The sequence below is a fragment of the Chinchilla lanigera genome, unplaced genomic scaffold, assembly GCF_000276665.1.
Source record: "Chinchilla lanigera isolate Chin_1 unplaced genomic scaffold, ChiLan1.0 scaffold00024, whole genome shotgun sequence".
Classification (NCBI taxonomy): Eukaryota; Metazoa; Chordata; class Mammalia; order Rodentia; family Chinchillidae; genus Chinchilla; species Chinchilla lanigera.
This window is the reverse complement of record NW_004955425.1, coordinates 27,310,013-27,329,960: the sequence shown is the minus strand read 5'-3', so window position 1 is coordinate 27,329,960 and position 19,948 is coordinate 27,310,013. Positions and strand designations below refer to the sequence as shown.

The 19,948-nt window shown below is 46.3% G+C and overlaps 2 protein-coding genes across 2 annotated transcripts in view; one reads left to right on the top strand and one right to left on the bottom strand.

The window, feature by feature from the left end:
• LOC106148652 (translation initiation factor IF-2-like) overlaps positions 1–12,993 on the top strand; it is a 41,143-nt gene extending 28,150 nt beyond the window's left edge. The window contains exon 4 of the mRNA XM_013514901.1: positions 11,645–12,993. The gene's annotated coding sequence lies outside the window, so the exon portion shown is untranslated. The remainder of the gene's footprint in view (positions 1–11,644) is intronic.
• Positions 1–19,948, bottom strand: part of LOC106148626 (collagen alpha-2(V) chain-like) — a 48,824-nt gene that overhangs the window by 8,368 nt on the left and 20,508 nt on the right. Inside the window, exons 5-6 of the mRNA XM_013514782.1 lie at positions 8,919–9,143; positions 3,869–3,953 (exon numbers count right to left, since the gene is read on the bottom strand). Coding sequence (XP_013370236.1) covers positions 8,977–9,143 — 167 coding nt within the window. The 3' untranslated portion in view covers positions 3,869–3,953; positions 8,919–8,976. The remainder of the gene's footprint in view (positions 1–3,868; positions 3,954–8,918; positions 9,144–19,948) is intronic.

Sequence of the window (19,948 nt, the reverse complement as noted above, 5' to 3'; positions counted from 1 at the left end):
TGGTACCGGGAATCGAACTCACAATGTTGAGCTTGCCAGGCAGGTGCTGTGCTGCTGAGCTAGATCCCAAGCCCCAAGGTTTATGGAACATAATTCTGCCCTCTTCTCACCCCGCAGAGCTCTTTTTCATTGCCTTTTGCATCCCAAGCACCAGCTATTCTAAATAGCTGAAAAATATTTGGTCAATTGATGATACGGGGATGGAGAGTAATGGAGAGATTCCTCCTGTGCTTGAAGCTGGAATTATCATATGTGGCCCCTGGGCTGTGAACAGCTACATCCCATCATGGCTGATGATCAGAGGTAGAGCTGAGGCAGTGTTGCTAGTGCTGGGAGACTGTGGATCAGGTGTGTTAGTTCACTTTCCATCACTATAATAAATACCTGAGACAATCAACTGGTAAAGAGAAAAGCTTTACTTTGGCTCACAGTTTCGGAGACTCTAGTCTATGACTGGTTGGGAGCACTACATTGGGCTTGTGGCAAGGCAGCACATTGTGGCAGCAGTTCATGGGGGAGCAAAACCACTCACCTCATTATCAGAGGACAATAAGAGAAAGAGAGGAAAGGGCTAGCACCCCATGATCTCCTTTAAGGGCACACCCCAATCACCTAACAACCTCCCCCTTACCTCCACCTTTTAAAGTCCCAGTGCTGCCAATAGTGACTCAGTGGGATCAATCCTTTACCACACTGGCCTTCAGGACACACTTCAGATCCAACCTATAGCAACAGGAAAATAGAGAATTCTGGGGAGGGGAACTTGGGCTGGCTCTCACTTGTTCTTCCTGTTCCTGCTACCAAGACTTCAGCAGACCAAGCTGCAGACCTCTTTATCTTTTAAGTTTTTTTTTTTTATCTTTTAATACATTTCTTTCTTTGTGCTTAAATTAGCTCCAGGATGCTAGTCCATGATAACACAGGAAGTCTAAGCGTGACTGACAGAGAACTGATCCTTTCACTACCAGCAGTGGTGGAGCCAAGACAATATGTCTTCTAAGGGAAATCTGCAGTGAGCTAGCCACAACCCACCTCTTTCTGTCCCACCAGTCTGAACTCAGAAGTGTGTTCTGGGGGGCTGGGGATTTAGCTCAGCGGCAAAGCGCCTGCCTGGCAAGCGCAAGGTCGTGAGTTCGGTTCCTGGTACTGGCGAAAAAACAAAAACAAAAACAAAACAAAAAGAAGTGTGTTCTGACAGTGATACATGGTCAATGGCTTAGCACACTGGGGTTGAGGGGAGCATGAAATAGTTCAACAATGAAACCCTATTTTCCAGAAAGATCTTTGATAATGTTGCACAGGAAATATCATGGAGCCCATGTTAGAGCTCTAAAAAAATGGTCTCAAGGGTAATTGTTTTGTCCTACTACCTCAAAGTAGAGGTAAATAAATACCAGTCCACATCACCATAGCTCCACAGAAGCGCAAGGACAGATTATAGCATGGCTAGAACAGAAAACTGGGAAAATGAGCTGCAAAATCATGCACGCAGACTGTGGCCCTGCCAACCAGTGATGGGTGGAAGGTCTCTGTGGAGAATATTGTAAGTGCAGGAAATGCCCTATGTTTTGTGTTATTAAGAAGTGACTCTAAGAGATACAGCTGATGATGTTTTGCTATTTCAACTCTGAGCTTTAAGTATTTACAAGATGATTCATAATTTTCTGCAGTTCATATTAAATATGCCATTAAAAGGCAGCACACAGTGGTGGTGAACACAAAAAATTCAGATGATAAAACAGAGTTCCAGACAGAGCCAGGACCTAGGCATTTCACCCAGCCACGCCTTGCTTAGTATTTTGCCAAAACTAATGAGAACCTGTGACAACGGCTGGTTGCTAAGCCACTCTGCAGTACCAGCCAGCTCTGCAGTCTCAAAGACACTCAGCAGCTCAGACTTATTCTACAACCTTGACTGCTGTGGATGCTGCTGTAGCTCCACCCTTCCCACACCACTATTCATCCTTCCCCCTCAGATCCAGACTTCAGGAGCAGTTCCTGTCTGGGACACTCTGTTTTTAGGCACAGGGCAGAACCAATGTGAATTTCTGCTCACAGCAACATCCCTAGTTCCTACTCTCATTTCATTGGCCAAACAAGTCACATGGCCATGGCTAACTTCAATGGGGCAGAAAGTTCAACCTCCCAGGGGCAGACTCCTAGGGTTTGGTTGAGTCAGGAGGAGGGAGTATATCTTGACAGTAATACAAGATAGCAGAGATAAGGTCGCATTTCCAGAACCTCATCTTCTATTTATGGGAGTCTAACCTTTGTATACATGTTTAAGTTAATTGTAAGGAAATAGCTCACAATCTCAGTTCAAAACCTGGGCTCCATGATTTCTAATGATTTCTTTTGTGGCTCTCACACTTTTGGGCATTATAGGATGTCCCCTCTCAGGCATTAACCAAACCATAAGACAGGTCTGACAAATCCCAACTGGCAGCTGCAGGCAGGATTCTGAAAGAGGGAAAATGACTTCAGTGATGTGTGAGTGTGGCCCACATACCACCTGCAGCAGAATGGCCTGGAAGGCAGGTGAACATGCACATCTCGGGGCTCTACCTTAGTAGTGCTTGCACTCCTGTCAGAGTGCATGTCTGCAGCTCTGGTCCTCAGGGCTGCCATAAGCAGGGCCCATGTGTGCCTTCGCACCTCTGTGCCAGGAGTCCAGTTAGAGCTTGGGGTTTTCTGGCCAGTCTGGGAGAAGGAAGTACTTTCTATGGAATGGTTTCTAATGAGGGCCTCTATCCTTCCCTCAAATACGTCTTAGTTTACATACTTTACTATTTTTCTTGTAAATCAGCATCTGTGAATCATTTTATTTGTCTATTTTTAGAAACAAAATGTGACTACATCGAACAATGTTCTCATTATAGAATTTTCTTACAATAGTAAGAATTGTTGTAAAACATATATTTTTAACTATTTTTCCTCAACAATGGACATTTGGAAGCAAATCTGGGATGAAAATGTAAGTTTCCAAGCCTGATTTTTCTTTGTGTCTGTGTGAGGTTGCATTTGATTAGAATGAGCTCTAGGATGTAAAAGGTTATATTCTGACTGGGCTCGGCCTCTGATTTTTCAGGGTTGTTTCCAGAGAAAGCCCACAGAGTCCCAGGCAAGATGGTTTAGTTTTAGAGTTCTGTTGCAAGGACCTCTGCAGCTGCCCGAGTCATTAAATCCAGTACATTTCTGCTTTCAACTAAGAGTTTCCTGGCCTTGTGCTGCCGTGACTGGGCCTGGTCTAGCAGCCTGGTGACATTCGCTGCCAGCTCACTTCAGGATGAAGTTCCAACCCTTTTCGGTGTGAGTCCAGTTATGAGAGGAAGGGGTCCTTCCCACTGGGTGCATCAACCTCCCCTCAGAGGCCCCAGTCAGCAGAGCCTCTTCGGGCTACTCTGCTCTGCTTTCCCAGGGCTCTGGTGCCATTGCTGTCTTCTGGGGAGGGGAGGCTGTGTTTAGATGCCTTCAAGTATATTCTGCTATCCAACAACACCTCGATGGGAAGAGCCTTCTCAGCATTGAACATTAGAATCCCAAGTGCCATTTTCAAGTTATCTCTGTCTTTTTGGAGTCATGTTGTAGCCAAAGGAGGAGGAGACAATTTACTGCAAAGTTCAGTTGAAAGGAAGGAAGAAAGGAAAGTAGAGAAGGAGAGAAAGAAAGAAGGTGGAGGAGAAGTTAGTAGTAGGGCGGGAAGGAAGAAAAGAGACACAGAAGGAAAAGAGGGGAGGAAGGGAGGAAAGGAGGAAGTAAGGAACGCAGGAAGGGAGGGAGAAAGGGATAAAGGAATGCAAGAAGGGAGGGAGGGAGAGAGGGAGGAAGGACGGATGGAGAGAGGTATTTCTGCCTTTGCTGTCCTTACCTGCCCCATTGTCCCTCTCAGCACAGTCCAGACATTCACATCTTGCTGTCTCCAATGCTCAGATCTCTTTCCTGTGGGTCCTAAACTGTGAAAGTTGAAAGCAGTCAGATCCGTGTCACAAGATGAAAACCATCGTGCCCAAGGAACTTCTGGGTCTCCAGGAGGCTGGCACCAAAAGGACAGAGGGCGGCGTGAAGTCTAACCCCCACCGTGGCTGTCATGAAGCTGTCGTGAGCTGGCTCCCTGGAAGGAACAGGCTGCTTTTGTCCTGACCACACAGCAGTAGCTCATTAGCCTGGCATCCAGCAAACCAGGCGCATGGCAGAGTCACTGTGCCAACGCAGTGCGCTGGATTACACACAGCTAATGGAGGATTCGTTTAGTTTCTTGGGATTAGAATGTTTCAATACTATCTTGTAAAAATGGTCCAGTCTCGTGCTAGGGCAGAGCGTTAGTGCAGGAAAAGCTGTGAGGGTTCTGCTGCCAGTTCTCGTGCATTCCTAGTATCGTCTGTAATTCTGAAGACTGGTAAGTAGACATGGCACTTTACAAATACACAAAGACAAAGGCCTGGGCTTTGGTCAGAAAAACACAACCCAGATGAAAATAATCCAAGCAGAAGCAGTAACAGACAGATCTGGGGGCGGGGGGCGGGTGCTAGGCTTCCGAAAGCTGAATTGAAAGCACTTCTGTTTTTGTGTTGTGAAATCGGAGTGATAGGGAGGGCGAGGGGGCAGACGGGTCTGAGGTTTGCTCTGTGTTTCATCTTTCCAAACTCCTGGTCTCAGGAGGTCTCAAAAGCCAAGTTGTTTGGATACATTCCTCCCCCTGCAAAGAAACCGCTTCCTAAGGCAGACTCCTTTTCTCCAATAGCTTTGTGGCTGACCTCAGCTCCCCAGACAAGTGTAGGCTTAAATGAGATCACTGCTTCTGAAGGCATAGTGCCTGCACTGAAGGAAAGCTGTGACGGAGAGCACACCTCTATTGGGAGAGGACCACACCTGAAGTCACACCTCTGATCCCTTGTCCATTGGCCTTCATCAGACCGCTCCCCTGACTCAAGAAAGTAAATGTCAGGCAAGTCTCTTCTAGAGGCAAGCCAGCTACTTGGCACTGTGGCACAATTCATCCAAGACACATTTTTATGAAAACCTCAAGTTATAACCCACATATGGTGGCAGATCATTATCCTAAGACTCTAAATTGAAACAGTTATATAGTTGGAGGTGGATCTATCATAATCTGGAAAACTTTTCTTTTACTGGTCCATTTTAACAAGTGTAGGGAGGAAATAAAACTCAAAAAGCATAAACTGTTTTATGTTTTGAATTGGACTTGGATAAAAATGGAAATGCTCCAAAATAAAGGAATACTGGCAAGAGAGGAAGGAAAGATACAGAGAGAAATAAAAGGGAAAAATGTGGAAATAAAGTGGGTCTGTTACTACTTTTACATTTCCTGATTTATTCAGTGAAAAAGGCAGGATACCAAATTGTACAGAGATATAACCCCCAGAGAGAGAGAGAGAGAGAGAGAGAGAGAGAGAGAGAGAGAGATATGGAAACAGAGACAGAGAGTTAGACAGAGACAGAGAGTGAGACAGATATAGACACAGACAGAGACAGACAGACAGAGGTACACAGCTAAAACAAAATGGATTAAGTAGAGTTCAGTGATTACCTCCGGGCATTAAGGTTATTTTGTGTTGGGACCTTTTTGTTTTCCAAACTCTCTATGATGACTATGCTTTTCTTTAACCAGTATCAGTAATATATTTTAAAAATCAGTTTCTGGGGCTGGGGATTTAGCTCAGCGGCACAGCGCCTGCCTGGTAAGTGCAAGGTCGTGAGTTCGATTTCCAGTACCAGAAAACAAACAAACAAACAAACAAAAAATCAGTTTCTGATTCCAAACACAATGGTCTTTACCCGGGAGTCTGAGCACAGGTCAGCTAATGGGTGCAGGTTTAAAGGGAGGGTTTCCATGTGTGTCGTGCACCCTTGGGCCCCAGGGCACAGGAGCGTGCTCACACACTCCCACCTTATCACACAGCTGACAGGTAGATAAAGACTTCTAGGCCGTACATGTTTTTAACAGTTCCAGTGCCTGAGGCTGTGTAACAGGTGACAATGCATTCTTTAGTGCTGGTCTACTGTGAATGATTATTTACCATGACCATCAGCAGATGCCTTGTGCAAGGTCAATTCCAGTTGTAAAGGATGCATTTCTTTACACTTTATGTGAACTACACAATGTGAACATGCCACAGAGGAAGTTCATGCACTAGGGAGGAGGCCAGGCTGGTCTGGACAGTGGGTTTTGACTGCACTGGTTACTTCAGAAGCCATGAACTCCAGATTCTGAGCCCTTCCAGGGCTGGGACAGCTGGAGCTGGGAGAACAGGTGGGGATGTGCCGTGGGCATTTCGTGTCCACCCGCACCAGGTAGCTGGCTGCACATCTCCTCTGCACACGAAGGTCTGTAGAACACCATGCCTTCTGGTCTTTGGTCCTTTGGATCACTCTGCAAGCCAAAGATAGCCTGGGCTTGGGCTGCAGAGGGTTATCTTGGCCCACTGCCTACAACTATTGACTCTGCTGTTCTATTTGAAAACTCTTAAATTAGAGTTTTATTAGGGTAAACAAGATCTTGTCCACAGAAAGGCAAGCGCATGAATGCAGTTATAAACCAAGGAGTGGACCAACCTTAGCATGAGCCAGCTTAATCCCATCACTTCCTTCTAACAGCTCATCAGCCGGGTGGGGAAGTGGACACACTGATGACTAGCAAAGGAGCTGCGTGTTGAGCGGGGTGGGAAGGATGCAGCTCAAGATCAAAGCAACGGGGAGCACTTTGACCCTAGGGCCCCGTTCCCCTGGAGCCTGCATCTTCCTCCTGCCCTCCCTCTCCTGCACTCTGCCTTCCTCCCCCGTAAGGATGTGCTCATCTCCCAATGCCAACTGCACCAACTCCCCCTCCCCACCTGCACGAAGCCATCCTGCCTGACCCTTCCCTCTGGGGCCTGGTCCTCTTGCTGGATACTGGGTCCCACCCTGTCCTCAGCAACCTCGCATGAGTTCCTTTGTCGCATCTCCTTTCTCTCAAATTCTTTATTACTTTTTGTTTGCAATCCATAATAAGTGCGTTCATTGTGGAGAATCAGTACACATCCATATCACATCTTTATCCTTTTTACCTCCCCTTCCTCTCCCCTCCCCCCATCTCTCTCCCCCACCCCCAGAGCCCTTTCCCACCTCCACTCTCTCTTGAGGGCCTCCTCCAATGCACCAGGCCAGCTTAGCCATGCTGTCTGTAAGAGTCACACTTGCTGCCTTTCCCCTCACACTTCTTGTACTCCGCTCAGCCCACTCCATCTCTCTCATACTCTTTCCCCTGCTGGGAGAATGCTCTTTCCCCAGGCACTGGTCATACTAGGACAAAGCTCAGTGGAAGCTTCTGCCCTTGGCTTAGTTGGTTCCCTAAAGCCCTTTATCCCAGGAACCCCTTTCTGCTTTTTGACTTTTTCTCTGGGCTTCTTGGGGCCTACTCTCCCTGTGTGACTCCATCCACACCCACTGTCTATATGCCAGTGCCCTCAAATCTGCACTCAGCCCAGCCTTCCCTCTTGAGCTGCTCATTCCCTGCCCAGCTGCCTACAGGATGGCTTAGGCCTCACAGACACACAGTCGACGGTTCCAAAGGAGCACCCATCTCGTCTCTTCCTACCCTACAGCCCTATGCCTCATGTGCTAGGGACTTTGTATATGCAGTTTCCCTGGACTGTTTGGCCCCTTCCTCCTGTTTAATGAACTGTTACTCATATTTGGACCTAGGGTTAGATGGCACTTCTTCTGGAGAACCTTGTTTCACACCCCAGATCTGAGTCAGGTGCTTCTATAATCTTATAAGCTTCCATTTGTAATTCTTTATTAAAATGTCTATCCTTTCAACCAAAATAGTTTCCTTTCAGCCTTGTACATCATAGCCCTAGGCCCAGCATGACACAGGACGCTCAATAAAAATGGTTCACTGGAAAAAATACAGCAGCCAGTTGACAATACTCAAGTAGCAAGAAAGTGCAGGTTGTGTGCAGAAGGCTCTGAAGTCTCCTCCCGTCCTAGTCTTCCGTGCCCCTGTTCATACGACCAGGATCCAGTACTCACTCCAGTGAGCACCTGTTGCCCCAGTGTTCAACTTGCCCACAGAGTGTGACACCCTGGGATGCCCTGTGACGCCCTGTGTGTGTCTCTCCTGGCTCTTTTTCCTCCACATATCATAATTTGTTTCCATGAGTGCATTTTTAGTTTTAATATCGACTCACGAATAAGCTCGTGCATTTTTTTTTAAGCCTGAGGATGTCTCTATGGTATGTAAATATGGATTACTCAGCACAAATTCTATCTGCACTGGTTTTCCAAGTTAAGATAAATACTGCTGCCACGGGATAATTCTTAAAAGCAATTTGGTGTACGTCAGTTTTTGTTTCCTTTTTGGAGTCTAACTTTACTAAAGAAAAATGTTCAACTCTGATACGGTGATTGGAGAATGCATTTCTAAAGTTTTAAATGCTCAATAGTCATTCTTTTTGCTTTGGCTAGTTAGAAAGGTTTATAGGTCCAAATACATATTCTTTGATGCTTTAATTAATGCTTGTGGCTAAGTCATGGAAGAAAGAAAATATTTTAATCAGTTTATAGGAATGAGTCATATGATTTTCCCAACTGAGGTCACAACACACAGCACCCTGCACTATACAACATCTGTTTGTTTCTTTCACAAGGTTCAGTACAGGGTTTTAACAGCAGAATTGAAAGTACCGGCACTGTACTCACCACCGCACTGGCAAAGATCTGTCTTGGGCCCTTCTTCCCGGGTCATACACGAGCAGCTGTATATGAGAGTCTGTTAAGCTCTGGCACTCTTTAAACCAGTGATAGGGCAAGGGACGTTCTGGTGTCTCTTTTGCCAAAGACAGGTGTTTATTGTGAGAATAATAAGAGAAGTGTGAGGAAAACAGAGCGGGCAGTCTGTGACTGAGCGAATTACTTACCTCTGCTTGTAACTGTTGGGTAAGATTTGTTCGTGGTATCAAAGGCACCACACAGCTTCTAAGGCAGTGCCTCATGACTCTGATGAGCACAGTCTGTCAGCCCCAGTCCTGACAATGCTTTGCAGAATCCTTCTGCTTCCCCTTCAGCTCCTGTGCTCCTTCGGGAAGGGCTGGCTCTTAACCTGACTTGCTTTTCTTCTTCATGTCGCTCTCTCCAGTAGACACCTGTTGGGAAGCCAGGCAGAAGCTTGATCAGTGGGCCCATTTCCCTGTGTTCCTGGGACCCCCTCCAGCACTCTCGTAGGTCCAGATCCGAGCCATCTTGGTAGCTCCTTTGTGAACGGGGGTACGAAGGGGGATATCCAGGCCCTTTATCCCACCAAGGGGTCCCTCTTCCTGCAGGCCTTACACTGCGCTGAAGATGTGTCCCATCCATATTTAAGGCAGTGCCTCTCAGTGATGTTTGGGGCCAGCAGAGTTAGTCCCACTGGAGAGCTTGCTGGACATGAATCTTCTCAGCTTGTGTTAAATGTGCGGAACCAGGATGGCCGTGAGGAGGGTCCTGGAAGCCGCGTTTCCGCAGGCCGACCGCATGATTGTCACCCAGCATGAGGAGCACTGGCTCGGGCCATAGTTGTGTGAGTGAGGCGGCAGCGATGAGTGACACTGTGCTTCTTCCAGCTCCAGGTTACAGGGTTCTCCGTGAACAGCCGGCAACTCTGCCCTTCATCCCAAACTGCACATTTTCTGAGATTAGCAGCAAGGATTGAGTGCAGAGTTTTACCAGCTGAGAAGCATCCCTCGAAGAGAAGCATCTGTTCTTCTCTTCCACTGCACCCTGCGCCCAAGAACATTTTGCAGCAACCAGTCTGAGGCTCACTGCAGGCCAATGACATATTCTCCTCTTTGCTTTTGGCCCTTCACAGAGCACTGGCTTCCCAGCAATCTGGAACAAACTCAGTTCTTTCTGATTTATTTCACTTATGAGTATGGTCTCTAGCTGTGACCATTTACCTATAAAAGCCTCGAGTTTAATCAGACTTGCATGTGCAAGCACCACATTGTCTCACTAGTGTAAAACCTGAAAGAGTTAATTTAAACTCGGAGGTATGATAGACATTGTGAAATGATAGGAAAGTACTCAAGGGTAAAGGGCAACTGGGATGTGGGAAAAGAGAAGGGCAAGAAGGAGATATTTTATATGTATATATATCCAGGATAGTTAACATAGTTGATCTACTATCTTCTATTTCTTTGCTGAAAGAAACTGTCATTGAGTCCTTGATTGATCAATATTGCATGTCTCTGTTTTCATGAGAAACCACTTTGAAGATATCAACATGTAATACAACAAGCACTGTTAATTTCCTACCACTTTGTTTGTAACTCTGTATTGTCTGTACTGTTCTTTTGCTATTTTGTAAAAGGTTGGCTGTCAATGTTTTCCTCCTTTTATTTTCAAAATAGAAAAAAAAACAAACAAACTCAGTTTTTTCCATGGGTTGGCTCTGCCCATAAACAAATATCAATTGAGCACTTCATGTATGGGAGTTTTTTTTTTCCTCAGTACTGGAGATTGAACCCAGGGACTTTCCACTGAGCCACATCCCTCCTCTTTTTCTTTCTTTCTTTTTTCTTTTTTTAAATTTTAAGAGAGTCTCTTGCTAAATTGCCCAGGCTGGGATCCACCTTGCGATCCTGCTGCTTCAGCCTGTCAGAGTTCTGGGATTACAGGTGTGTGCCACCATGCTTGGCTGCAAGGAATCTTTAATTGTCCCCTCCGCCGGAAAACTTCTTGGCCACTGCTGTGGTTCCCCTGTAGCATTCCTGTCTCGGTGACTTCCTGACAGACAGCAGGTGCCCAGCCACAGAGCCTCGGAGCTATAGCCCCTCTACAGTCTGCCCCAAAGCCTTGCAAACACTTTCATTACATAACCACATGGCAATGGCACACAATCGGACAAAGAAGCATTTATTAGTATTAATCCATTTTGAAGCTGAAATGAAGCTAAGTTGTATGTTAACCAGTGAGTGTCATAGGCTGTTTTGATAACCCCCAGTGGGAAGTTAGCATGGAGCCGTGAGTTCTGGCTCTGTGTCCAGTGTATTTCTGTAGCGCCTGTTTGCACAATGTTGAGAACAATTCTTCTTCAGATAACTAGTTGCACATGGCAATAGGGCTTAAAAAATTTTGTTATTGTTGCTGTAAGATAGCTTTCTTTGCAACCTCAGAATATTTTCTATTACACAGATGGCAGGACAGCTTTAGTCCAAGGTTTACCCGCAAAAAGATGTTTACGTGGCATTAGAATGAACACACTGGCATTCTTCAGTGAGTTAAAATTGGTACAGTTGAGTTTGCTTGCCTCTTTCTCTTTTTAAACAATACACTGTTGAAAAAATTTTGATGAAATTTAAATCAAATGTTTGCGGCAACTCTGAAGAACGCCGCTGCCCCTCAGGGCTCTCCAGAGCCAACAGTCACTTTACAGACTGAGACCAAGGTGAGAGAGGTGAGGTCACTTACTGGGTCCCGCGGCTTTGAGGGTGATGGGCGGCTGCATCTCCTGTATCCTGATCTCGATGTCTATGGTTCCCATGGACATCAAGGCCAAGGAGATTCCAAGCTCCTTTTGCTCAGACCTGAATCTTTCAGTGCAGGAGCCATTTATCCCACTTAAGCGAATCATGACAGGAATTTCCCCAGAGCTGTCTTTTCTCCTCAGCCAGAAGGTGCCAGCAGCCACAGTGAAGATTCTGCGGAACGACTCAGGGTCTTTGACCACTGGCTGGCACCCACGGTCCTCTGGAAACAATCCGGCTTCCCTTTTGGCAGCCAGGGCTTGGCACGCTGTTGGAGCTCTCCTCAGCTTCCCCTGCATCAGGCCTGTTTCAGACAGCACTTGCTCATTTAGACGAACGGCTGCTGGCATGCGCTCCCACTTAGCCAGCAGAGATGTTATTCCAGCAATGTGGGGAGCAGGGGCAGAAGCGGCCCTCACCTCACAGACCCTCTGCCCAGCAGCCCACTGTTTCCAGACCAGCATCCTGGGACACAGCCTGGGCGCAATAAGGGCCAAGATTCTGAGAGAAAATGGAACCTCTGTAGCTCGTTTGGTGGCTGATGAGGAAAGTTCAAGAAGCCTTGTTTGGCTTCTCCTTTGACCCCAGAACTGGCTGCGTCTTCCTGGCGATGGAAGATCTCCCTCTGTTGGCTCAGAGCTGAAGCTGCCCAGCTTCGTGCCAGGCTGGAGGTTAAACAGGTCTCAGGCACATCTGTCTCCAGGAGGGAGAGTCTGTCACACAGGCCCGTGTGGCCCAGTCCACAAGGCCCTGCAGGCCTCTCTGTTACTTGCTGAGCTTGGATTTTTCCAACTATTTTTGCAAGGTGAAATTTAATTAAAAAGAGAAAGAGAGACTTGTCAGGAAAGCGGCAAGGGCTAGAAGACAGAGGTTCAGCTGACGCTGATCCCTGGAACTGGCCTACTTTATGAGAAAAGCTGGGCCAGTCCTGAGTGTGATTTATTTTCTACTTTCTGTTAGAATTAGAATCAAATGGATTGCTTTAATATTTTCATCTCTCACAAAGAAATGTAATAAATTGAAGAAGGCTACATGCTGTTAATGTGCAGGCCTAAGCTTTCTCACACACTCACCTTGAGGAAGACATTGCTGATTGCTTCCCCAATATCCTTCCCTTTTTCCTGCGTTACCAGAAAGAATGATGTGCTCAGGTGAAAATACTCCTATCCTCAGACTGTCCTCTACATGGAAGCAGCTGTGTCACCCAGTTCTGGTCAGCAATATACCAACAATCTGCAGAATGGGCCTTCTTATGAAAATGGACACCTAGGAATACGGGAATTCTGTGCAGCCCTTTATCTGCCTTTCTGGTTGGAGCGTGGACACGATGGCTGGAAGCAGAGCAACCACCCTGCAACCACAAGGAGGACAGTTCCACACTAAACATGATGAAATAAGCAGTTCAAAGGAGTGAGACTCCTTCCTTTACCTTGTCCAGTTGCAACAGTCCTTCACTATCTGCCCCAAAATTCCTTCTCACTGAGAAAAGTAAAATCCTTTTGGTTTGACTTTATATTTGCATTTCTCTTAAATGCAGCTAAATGCAAGCTTAATACCCTAAAACCATCACTCCAAGCCAGCTTTTGTCCAGCTGATAGACAGATAAGAATCTTTGTTCTTGTTTCACAGTGTGAAGAAACTGAAGCCATGGGAAAGCATACAGTTACAAACTTCCCTTCTGCTGGGTCAGGTTCTCTCAGCCCTTGGCTCACAGAACGCGGAACTCCGTCTGCAGCACTGGGGCCAGCATGGCTTCTTCCTTGAACCTTTGCCCCTCTGCTCCCTCCCTCCCTTCCACGGTATGCCTTTCCCATGCCCTTCCCTTATTTTTCTGGCCCCTTTCTAGTCTCATGAGGGTCCCTCTTCTTCTGCTGCCCTCTAAGTACAGATATACTCAGAGTTTTACACAACCCTCTGGATGCCGGTCTTGTGTCTACCCAAGTTGTTCATGGTCACCTAGAATTAGAGTTGAAATGGTATTTACAGACTTTGGGAGATGTCTGAGAAGAGAAAAAGCAGCTCACAAGGCAGCATATGCAGTCTGATCCCATAAAGGCAAAATGGAAGAAGAATGGAGGCTGTTGTAGTTTGGGGTTTTGCAAGAGGGAACAATTTAATACAGGCCACACAGCGTATAGAATTATTTTATAATAATCACCCAAAGAGTCATATACAAAAAGAATGCAGGAAATCTGTCCACATACTAAAGAACAAAGAATCCAGCTGAGGGCCTGGATCCCATGGTAATTTCCTGCATGAGTCTAGCTGAAGGCCTAGAGCCCATAACAGTGCCTCCCACAAGTCCAACCAGAGGCCAACAGCCCATGACAATGCTTCATGGAGGCCTGCTTCACAGATCTGTGCTAGCAGGGCCCAAAGGTCAGTGGTGGAAGCCAAAAAGTCTGTGCCAGCGGGATGAAGGATCTCTGCTAGCAAGCTGAGAGATCTGTACTGAAACCAGGAATTGATGCTCAAAGTAAGAACTAGAGCTCCCCTGAAAGGTATTACAGCCATCCTCAGCAATAGTGAGGTCCCAAGCTCCTCTGATGATGAGAACAGCTGAGCTGTTATCAGGAAAGCCAGTACAACAAGCTTCTCTGGGAGACTGAGCAGTGCACTGTCTTCCCCTCTGGAGCCAGGAAGCAATGCTCAAATCAAGGACCAGAACTCCTCCCCCCAAATGAACCATAGCCATTCCTAGTAATACCAAGGTCCTGAGCTCCTTTGAAGATGAGAACAACTGAATTCATCAGGAAAGCTAGCATGACAAGGTCCTTCAAAAGATCCAACAGCAGACCCAGGAAAACCAACAGCCGCAACAGCTCCCAACAGCTTCCCTTCTTCTCCATGTCTGCCTCTTATGCTGCCAGCAACAGTCCTCAGGTGGACCTCCCACACCCAATCACATTGGTTCAGTTCAGCTGGGTGTTACAAGTTGAGCACAAGTTATCAATCCACTACAGAGGTATAAAAAATTATCTAAAAGGAATGACCAAGATGTCAACATTGGATGGATGGTAGAATGAAGGATTCAAAGTCTTTGATTTTCCTGCCCTTTCTTCCCAAACTATACTCATGCAGTCAAATGCTCTACCACTGAGCTATACCCCCATCAAACTATACTCATGAAAAACAAAAAGCATGAAAAAGCCTGACAGCTCCTGACAGTACAGCTAACAAATGCAGAATAACTAAATTGGAAAAATCACTGTTTCATCATTCCAAATGAAATATTGCATGTAGGCAACAGTCTAAGCAACACTGGTTGTGATTAGGTGAAACATTCATATAAATTTTTAAAGGCCAGAATAGGGATAGAGCTGACAGTACCTGAACCCACAGATCAAACTGAGTAGTAGGACAGTGGGACAACTGAACACAGGATTCATGATGTGATACCAAGTCACACATAATACCTGTATAAAGGATTTTTATCAAAAAACTTAAACTCAAATCTAACAAAGCTGCTGAATTTACCATCAATTTAGAGGAAACAATTAGAAAAACAAGTTAAATGACACAACAAGGAAGCAATTAGCCAAATCCAATTTAGTCCAGGGCACAAATGATCCACTTTCTTAAATAAGTCAGTGTGTGTGTGTGTGTGTGTGTGTGTGTGTGTGTGTTGGGGGGACACCTAACAAAAAAGCAGACAAGGGGCTGGAGTGTTGCTCAGCTGCAAAATACTTGCATAGCATATGCAAGACCCTGGATTTGATCCCCAGAACTGAAAAAAAAAAAAAAAAAAAAAAGAAAGAAAGAAAAAGCCGGAAAGTGACACTAAATACAATTGTTCTTAAATGAATTCTGACTCAGATCAACCACCTATTAAAATATATCTTTGAGGAAAAAAGAGGAATGTAAATCTGAAATATTAGATGATTATACGGAATTATTGCTAAATTAAGTATGATGATATATTGTTGGTTATATTTTAAAAGCCCTTACAAAGACAGCAGTGAACAGTGAACCATTTCTACGATAAGTGAAATTTCATAATATGTAGGCATCTGACATCCATGTATCTCATTTGTTCTGAAACATTCAAAGAAATCAAAGGGCCACATGTGGCCCTGCTGAAGCCTGGAAAGAGGGATTATTCCACCACTTCAAAATGTCCATAGTAAAAACCAATCAAAATCCAACTAGAAAATGAGCAAAAGACATAAAGGAGAGGATATGGACATGGCAGAGAAACATATGAAAAGATATTCAACATTGCCAGCCGTAAGAGAAACACAAATTAAAACCACAACGAGACACGATCATACGTGAGGTAGTAAAATTTTCATGTACGGTTTTAGAGCTGTAATGTTCCCCTCCCCCCCAAAATAAAGACTTTGATTCACATGTCAAATTAATCCTTTAATCCCTAGCAGTTAAGAGGTAGTAGTAATTGTGACAACGGACTTTTAAAGTCATTTGCAAACTATTTCCCCATCTTTACAGATACCTTCTTGTGAAGTCACTTATTCATTCTTTCATTCAGTTTTTGTTGTGTTACCGCTGTACCAAGTGTGGTGTGAGGGGTAGTAGACACAGCGTTATGAAAAGAAGAGCCCTTACCACTAAATACAAGCAGTTTTCATTTGAAATAACTGGGCACACACTATTATACTTTTCCATGCAGAGAGAAAGGGCAAATCTGAGCAGAGATGCTCCAGGGAGCACACAGAATGTGTAAGGCAGCAGCTCCCCCTGGCATCTGTCCTTACTAACTAGCAGGCATTACACCAGGCCCGGCTGAGACTGCTCCTCCATTGTCCCCAGAGACTCTTGGGGCTGAGGGGCAGTTTATGTCCGAAGTTTCTGGAATCTGCTGGGCCTGTCCTCTCTGGGAACTCCACAAGGTCTCATCCCTGGGATATTTTCCAGCTTCTCTGGTCAACTCTAAGCACCCTAAAGAGAAAAGTTTTGAAAAATGGGGGAGGGGCCCCCACACAAATGTAAGCTGTCACACAGCTTTGTTCCATTCGGAATCCTGGCCTCTCACCATCATTCTCTTTGTCCCTTCTCCAGTTGCAGCCCCGTAAACACTTGGACGAAGCAGCTCTTGTTTGCACACAGAATCAGGACAGAATTAGACTCCTTCGCCATCAACAGCAAACCTGTAGCCCCAAGGGCCATAGCCTTGGCTTTCACCCTTCCTCCCATAGCAGCACCGTTGTGACCACCCCTCTGCTTGCTCGCTGGTGTGCAGCTTCCTGCTTCTTCGTGGATCTCTTTCCCACCCTCTTCTTGATCTTCAGCCTTTCTCTCTGCACCAGCTCGGCCTCCTCAGCATTCACACACACTAAAAGCTTCTTCCAACTGGGGAATCATGCTTGATGGATCGATACTGTTGTGAATTTTGCATGAGGAGGGAGCTGCCCGTGCTTGGACTTGCATCCTGCACATCTAACAAAGTGCTGGGCCCTCTGAGGTTTGCAGGCCCTTTAGTGGCTGCACTCTCCTCGAGATCCTTTGGGAAGTCTGCAAGGTTTTTTCCCATTCTGCAGCCACCTCCCTTGGTGGAGAGGCAAAACGTCTCTGGACAGAGGTCTGATTCCTCATGTGTGGAATACTGGCCACATCCTCCTACTGACGTGTGTCCAGTTGCTGCTGGGCAGTGCAGACGGTGCCAAACAGGGCCAGAAGGGAGGTGTGCAGCATGCCATTCGTTCTGCCCAGATGTGGCAATCAGTGTGAACTTCCAGACATGTTGGCTCCACAGACTACCAACCTGGGAGCTCTCTGTGTCCCATCACTTAAACGGAGGCTCTGTGCCTAAAAAACTAGAACACAGCTTGGTGCCCAGGTGGGAAGGACCTGGAAAAGTGATGAAAACTTTATGGAAATTTATTTCCATTTTCTGAGGAGAAATGCCCCTTAGCATTTTAACAATCCATCCTTCAGAAGCAGAGGTCTAATTCCTGCCCTAGAATCCTGTGAGGATAGTATGATACAGTCCCCCCCGCCTGAGAGCAGCAGGGCTGCACCCCGTAAGAATCCGGATGAGCATGGAGGCGCCTTCACTCTGGGAACTTCCGGAAACTTCCCGCAGCTTCCGGGAGGGCGGGGGTGGGATTTCAAAGGATGCAGCGTGACTTCAATATAACAGGGGTTGTTTTCGAGTGTGACCTGAAAGCTAGAAGCTCTGGTGACTGCCAGATCTTCTCATCTGTCACTGTGTCACAGAATGTTCCCCATCCATCCCCTGGGTCCCAAGCTGAGTGTACCGTGGCACAGGGACACTAGCTCCATAGATTTCTGTGGATTTGGCTCCTGAAGCCAGGCTTCAGCTCTGCATGGCACAGGCATTTGTGGAAGTGTTAGTGCGCATGCTCGACTCCCTCACCTCCACCCCTTGCACCCTTTCCTGCCCTGCGCCCAACCCTGGCACTTCCTTTTCCCCCCCTTCATTCAGAGATGCCAGCCCCACAGTCTGCCTCAAGTCCTGCCCAAGCTAGTCTGCTAATGTGTTTAATTATGTTGAAAATAAAAACAGGCTTGAGAAAAAAATAAGCTTTGAAAGACACCAGGACAGGGCCAAGACAGCATGCTTGTTCATCCACGTCTCGGGTGAGTGTGTGAGTGTGCACGTGTGAATGTGCGTGTGCGCGGATGCATGTGACCTTTTTCCTTTTCCATTGGACTTTGTGCGGATAGAAGCATGGGCTTCGTTGGTAACAAGTGATTTTGATATTAGGGAATGTCTGTCCCTAACCTCTGGTGCACGTGCTACCTCATTAAAACAGCACACGTCAGTGTCTGTCACACACATTGTCTGGATGTTACCTGAGCAGCTGTGTTTGCTAGGAGAGAAATCGTGGTTGAATTATTTTTATGCCAATGTTTATGCCGTTTCCTGCATGTTCTTTTCATCTTCCTCTGGACTGTGCCCTTCCTTTGGGAATTCTCCTTTCTAGAACAAGCTGCCAAAGTCCACTTCAGTGTGCGGCCAGCTGCGGGACAGATTTGCTTTCAGTTTCCATAGCAAGAAACCCCGTTGGTTCTAGCACTCCCTAGCGCCTGTTTCCCAGATGAAACTTTCTTGGGGCAGAAGGAAAAAAAAGAACCAGACTCCCTTTGCTACATAAATAGATGTGACATTCAAACCCAGAGTTACATGGAATTTCTTGAACATTAGTAGGCTTGTGCAATGACCTATGAAGTCAAAGTCACTGAAGTTTTCTGATTAATTAGTTGCACGTAGTAATTCAGTGCTCTAAGGAAAAACGAAGGAAAGGAAGGAATGAAACACTTTGCAGTACTCACTCCCTACTGAGATTTATGAAGGTTCTGGTGAGATCTTGAGGCCTTTCTTTTTAAGATCTGTGACTCAGAATTTCACAACGAGAAATTAGAAGGTAGGGAAATACATAGTTCGTAATGTATGTCTTTGAGCCAGGCGTGGTATTTTCTAAAAGGCTGCCTGGCTTGGTTCAGCATCAAGATAAAGGCGTGCCAATGCTGAAATTTGAAAACAGAGGCCCATGCAGTTCTCCACAGCACTGGGAGACGGACAGCATCCCCTGTCTGTGAAAGTAACAGTTACTTGGAAAGTAACAGTTACTTGGCATATATGAGGTGACAAGCAGACCACTCTAGAACTGAAGTAGTGAGACTGTGAGGAAGCATAAGGGTAATTGAGAGTGTGGGACATTCTAGAAGAGGGCCAGAGAGAGAAGGGCTTTTGATAGAACCATAGAGCACAACCCCAGTCCTCCTGGTTGGGATGAGAAGTGGGTTTTCTGCATTAGCTGGCTATTCTGGGCTGGGAGAAAGGAGAGAGAACAGAAACCTTTGCCAAAAAGGGTTACTATTTCTTGTTTCAGTACTAAAGATTAAACCCAGGGCCTTTTCACTGAACTACATCCCCACATGTTTTTAAAATCTTTATATTTTGAGACAGGGTCTTCCTAAGTCATTAAACTGCCCAGGCTAGACTCAAACTTGTCATCTTCCTGTCTCAGCCTCCCAGAATACTGGAGTCACACACCATGCCTGGCCCAGAAAGGGTTTCTGACCCAAATGCAGGTTAGTTCCTGAGCAGCTACAGAGCTGGGGTGGGGGTGGGGCTCTCTGAAACAAGACACTGCCCAGTGGTCGCAGCCTGGGTGGAACTGAAGAAGCAGTTGGCCCATGAAACGCTTCTTCCTGCCTGCCATGCCGAGGGATTCTCTTCCTTTGTAACATAATAAATTCCCCTGTAATCTTAAGACACAGGTAACAGCTCGGCCCTGGTGAGAAATGGCTGGCTTCATGTTTCCCCCCAGTATGACTTCCTGTACATGCAGCGAGGGGCCTGGCCCACTCCCTGGCAAGCTTAGAAGGGAAAAACAAGCCTGATTCATGTTTGTGATTAACTTCTCACCTAATGCTGTAATCTCATATGCAGAAGCAGCCTGGCTGTCGGCGTTGGCAGAGACCTCAGGTCTCAGAAGAAGGTTGAGCGGGCAGCACAG